At 38.3% G+C, this 5,382-nt stretch overlaps 1 protein-coding gene across 1 annotated transcript; it reads left to right on the top strand.

Annotated features, from left to right (window-relative positions):
* Positions 1–790: 790 nt before the first annotated feature.
* LOC136823326 (uncharacterized) lies at positions 791–1,837 on the top strand (the record flags this gene model as incomplete). The annotated part of the gene is made up of 2 exons (XM_067079505.1): positions 791–1,114; positions 1,598–1,837. Coding segments are annotated over exons 1-2 (564 nt in total), but the record flags the coding sequence as incomplete, so codon positions are not given.
* Positions 1,838–5,382: the final 3,545 nt, after the last annotated feature.

Here is a 5,382-nt window from a genome sequence, read left to right as displayed (position 1 = left end):
GTCAAGAAACGATTTAGATACATTAAGAACAGATTGAGAAATAGAATCGTGAAATACATCACCATCAACAGTTGTAATAGAGTCTTGTGAGTCTTTTTGTGTCAAAGTATTTTCCGTAAACGTGTCTTCTTGTGTTGGGGTTACTTCAGGAATGTCTTTAAGTACATCTTCCGCCATGGATACATGATACATGATATTGTCTTTAAAATTGGAGTCAACAAGCGTAGCCTCAAAAACTGCAAGTTGAAAACAGAAGAGAGTGTTTATCCGGCATGTGTTAATGCTGATGGAAGTTTACTTTATTCACGGAATAAATACATGAACAGGTGCCCACTTTTCAACGCTTTTGTGTTGAAGAGAGGAAAAGCTGACAAAATGAGCATCACTCGGATGAACCATTTGAAAATGTCAGTTTCTTTTGATCATCTTCATCAAAAGCAAGTAGAAATGGGCAAGAACTATTTGGAACCAGTCAAAGAATGGATTGACATGTTGACTGGGGTCAAAAATCCAATTACCAAGGAACTTGTCAAGTCTCCCATTGAATTGGCTAAGAGTGATGCTGCTACTACAGTTGAAATTACTGACGATCTTGATGAACATAGGTCCACCATGGAGGTGCTTGAAAAATCATTTTGTGACTTCAATATTAACGATCTAACCTTTGATGATGAGCCCATGATTGAAATATCCACTTGTAAGCGTCCACCAGAAACAAATTTTGAGACACTGATCATTAAATTAATTTTGGGAGTTCAAATTTATTATAATTGGTGATAACCTCGACAAGATGATCTGTCGTCGAACCATGCTCATTGCCAGACAAAACACAGATTTACACATGTTCAACATGATTGCCGCTCGAAACAGAGTCCATCCACATATTTCATTATTGAATCTCCCTGCTAACCCTCCAAAGTCCCGATCGGAAATCAACATGCATGATTACCTACCCGACAGTAATTTTGAAAAATTACTGGTTGATGAATTAGAAATTTTGGTAACAAGAGATGTGATTAAATATGTTCAGGAGGTCAAGGGCTGGACTGATGATCTGCTACCAAAGATCATCAAACATGATCATATGGATGCCATAAGCAAAATATCTGAAGTTGTAAGAATTCACTTCTATCAGATCTATTCTAAGTTTGATACACGTTTTTTTTATAAGAACAAACTATATAAGAACATAAGGCTTCGAGGCCCAAAAATTTAAGAACATTCTAAGAACATTCTAAGGCTTTGAAGACTTAAAAATATGCATTTTCTTAAGAAATTACATCAAAATGCTCAAAAAATGCTGAAAATAAGAACATTTCAAGAACATTTTTAGGCTTTAATTCCAAAAAACTAAGAACATCCGAAGGCTTCGAGAATTATTGACGTTCTTATAAAAAAAACGTGTACTGTTGATAATGTATCATTAAACTTCGTTCAGAATTCTTTTGATCCCATTTCCCTCTGAATTTTGAAAGTAAAATGGATATAATCAAATTATATAAAACTGACCCCAAAACCGAACAAAGCAGAGCAGATCTTTACTCTATTACTGAAACTTGTTTCTCATTTTACTCTGTAAAATAATTTGTATTTTTAGCATTCCCTTGGAATCGTAAACAAAAGTGAACAAACAACTGAAGGAATAATTGATATTATGGAAGAGCAACACAAGTTTTTACCCATACTCTGCAATGGTCTTGTGAGACTGCTTACTGCTGGTGATCTCGTGACAGTTGAAAGGGAAATTAACACCCAAATCGATAAAGAGGATAGCTTCACCTCATCACAACGCTTGGAAGGATTAATCCCAATTTTAGCTGACGTTCATACATATGGAAATTTTTAGAGGTAAACTTAATTATGGAATTTTATCCTTCAAAATGTCCTTCATCTGACTGTAAGATCCCTTTTCAAAATCCCAACATCTAGAGTTACTTTGCATGAAAATTTCGCGGGCATTTTAATTTCACGTTTTTTTTTTACAAAAATTGCATTTCGCGGCAGTTTAATTTCGGGGTCGAAGCCAAAATGCAAAAATCGCGACATTTTAATTTCGCGGTATCCAAGAAAAAAAGTGTATTTTGCTGTGTTTTTAAGGTATTTTTTGGAAAAATTACTCGAATTTCGCGATTTTTAACTAAAAATTGCTTTTCGTGGCATTTTAATTACGCGGTTTTTCTACCCCGACCGCGAAACTGCGAAATTTTCATGCCGCGAAATTTTCATGCAATAAAGTAGTAAATAAGATTTCACATTTTCATCTTTCATTTTAAAGCTCATGTGGGACGATCTCAATCTGTGCTGTACAAGAACATAGAATAATGCACTCCGCTGGTGACCCGCCTATATGCACCAACACTATAGGTCCATATACGCTCTTTACAGCCTCAGCTTGGAAGTCTTCAGTTAACGCGACAATTGGCGGTGTTGGGATTCTAGTCAAGTCGTCACTTCTCAGTCTAATACAATCAATCGACAAGATTTCGGATCGCATTGTGTCTATCACATTTAAAGGCAACCCAAAAACAACAATCATCTCCTGCTATTCGCCTCATTCTGGCCACTCTGATCTTGAAGTCGAACAGTTCTTTGAACCCCTCACGAACCATCTAATATCTATTCCTCGTCACTCTTTCGTATCCGTTTGTGGTGATTTCAATGCCCATCTCAAAGGAGCTTTTTCGTACCATTCAGAAAACAACAGGAACGGTTCGTATCTACAGGACTTCATGAACGAATGCAATCTTCTCGCGTCTAATACTTGCTTTCAAAAGAGGAAAACTAGCCTCTGGACATGGAAATCACCTTCCAACCAGTTATCACAAATTGACTATATTCTATGCCGAAAGCGCTGGAGAAATAGCATCCACGACTGCCAAGCCCACTCATCATCCGATCCCGTTGGATCAGATCATCGCATCGTCGTTAGCAAATGCAAATTGAGCCTTCGCTCTACCAAGAAGAAACCTTTAAATAGACTCAACTGGAATATACTAGAAAACCCCACCATTGCCACAGCTGTTAAAAATGAAATTCAAACCAAATGGACTGAATGTACCACAAAAGATTATAAGCACTTCTCAGAAATCGGAATGGCTGCTTGTATGAACCACCTACCAGTCAAGAAAAAGACCAAGGACAGTGAACCCATATCAATAACAAACGCACGAAGACAGGTCTTACACTCCAAAATTACCGACCTTCAGAGGAACCAGACCAATCTGAAAAACGTTTATGTCAGAGAAGAAGAAAGAAGGATAACTCATATACTCAACCAGGCAAACAAATCAGAATCTACTGATGGTCTAAGAAATGCTTGGAAACTTGTCAAGGAGTTAAGCGGGAAGAAAAAAGCAGCATCTGTCTCTATCAAAAGTGACGACCCAAAAAAGTCGTGGAAAGATCATTTTGAAACCCTTCTAAACAATATTCCTGAAAACGTAAATGGCGAGACCAATGAAATTGATCCAGTGTTCCAATTGAACGAGGAAATCAATATTGATGACTTTACTCTTGAGGAAGTCAACAAGGCACTTAAACAGATGAAAAACGGAAAAGCTGCTGGACTTGATGGTTTACCTCTGGAATTCTGGAAACTTGATTCTCTCAGTACCGTTCTTCTACACTTCTGCAATGCAACCCTAAACGGTGAGCGCCCAGATGAATGGGGCCTATCCTGTATTGTACCTGTGCCCAAAAAGGGTGATTTAACCAAAGTTGACAACTATCGCGGTATTAGTTTAACTCAAGTTGCTGCCAAACTCTACAACAGACTAATATTAAACAGAATTCGCCCTGAGATTGATCAAAAGCTTCGTTTCAATCAAAATGGTTTTCGTCCGTCCCGATCGACATCATCACAAGTTCTTGCCCTTCGGCGCCTTGTAGAAGAAGTCAGCAACCATAAAGTTGAAGCTGTATTAACATTCATCGACTTTAAAAAGGCGTTTGATAGTGTTAACAGAGAGTCAATGTTCAAAATCCTCCTAGCCTACGGCATTCCAGATAAGCTTGTTAACGCAATCCAGATTATGTATACCAACAACAGAGCCAATGTAATGACATCTGAAGGAGAAACCGAATTCTTTGATGTCGTAACTGGTGTGCTTCAAGGTGATCCATTAGCACCTTACCTTTTTATTATTGTGCTCGATTATGCTCTGAGGACAGCCATTACTTCTGAAGATGGATTCACTATTGAAAAACGCAGAAGTAGACGACATCATACCGAGAAATTAGCAGATCTTGACTTTGCAGACGATATATCTCTTCTAAATGAAACAGTAGTCGAAGCTGAAAACCTCCTACACAAGCTAGAGATATCAACTCAATCTATCGGTCTCTTTCTCAACGCTAAGAAAACCAAATATATGCACATCAACCCTACAACAAGCGATGGCATCCAATCTGTTAATGGTATCGCCCTGGAAAAGGTTGACGATTTCAAATACCTCGGAGCTTACACAAACTCTAACCATGACATAGAGATAAGACTTGCCCAAGCTTGGTCGGCACTTAATTCACTTGAGAAAATCTGGAAATCAGAAGCTTCACTCAGTATAAAAGTGCAACTCTTCAAGTCAACTGTCGAGTCCATCCTCCTATACTCCTGTGAATCATGGTCACTAACGTCTACTCTGACAAAGAAACTAGACGGAGCGTATACGAGAATGCTGAGAAAAGTCAAAAACATCCAGTCTAATGTCCACATTACTAACAAAGTGTTGTACGGTAAACTGCACCGATTGAGCAGTCTTATCCAGAAGAGAAGATTGCAGTTAGCAGGTCACGTCATCAGAGGAAATGAGCCGGCATCTAAACTTCTCCTTTGGCAGCCAACATTCTTAACAAAGAAGAGAGGTCGTCCACACAAGACACTACTCAAAGTCTTAGAACAAGACACTGGACTTGACAAAGGCGAGATGGTTCGTTTGGCGCACAACAGGGTCAGATGGAAAGACATGGTCATGTCATCACTTTCAAGTGGATGATTTATGATGATGATGTGGGACGTCCTATATACGTCCCTTTTTCGTTCTTTCCCGTACAGTCGAACGTGCGCACCGCACTGGGCTCAACTTCAGATTTTCCCGTTATTAGAAGGCCCAATTGTAACATTTCAAATATTTAGTATTAGGTAGCAAATATACTTTGTCCGTTTTGGCTGAAATTTGGTACACTTGTTCCTTGGGTGAATACCTGGGGGTGTTTTTATCTTAATTTTTTCATTTTTTTATGTGCGTTAGAATAGTGTCCTCGTCCTAAGAGCCTTTCAAAATAAATAACTTAGGCAAAACTCAAATTGATTCTTTTCATTCCTTTTGGAGGGATTAAATCAATTATTATTTTGTTTAATGTTTGTCCTTGACTCTTATGGGCAGT

Source organism: Clytia hemisphaerica, unplaced genomic scaffold (assembly GCF_902728285.1).
Source record: "Clytia hemisphaerica strain Z4C2 unplaced genomic scaffold, Clytia hemisphaerica genome assembly, whole genome shotgun sequence".
Lineage (NCBI taxonomy): Eukaryota > Metazoa > Cnidaria > Hydrozoa > Leptothecata > Clytiidae > Clytia > Clytia hemisphaerica.
This window is presented reverse-complemented; position numbering and strand designations above follow the sequence as displayed.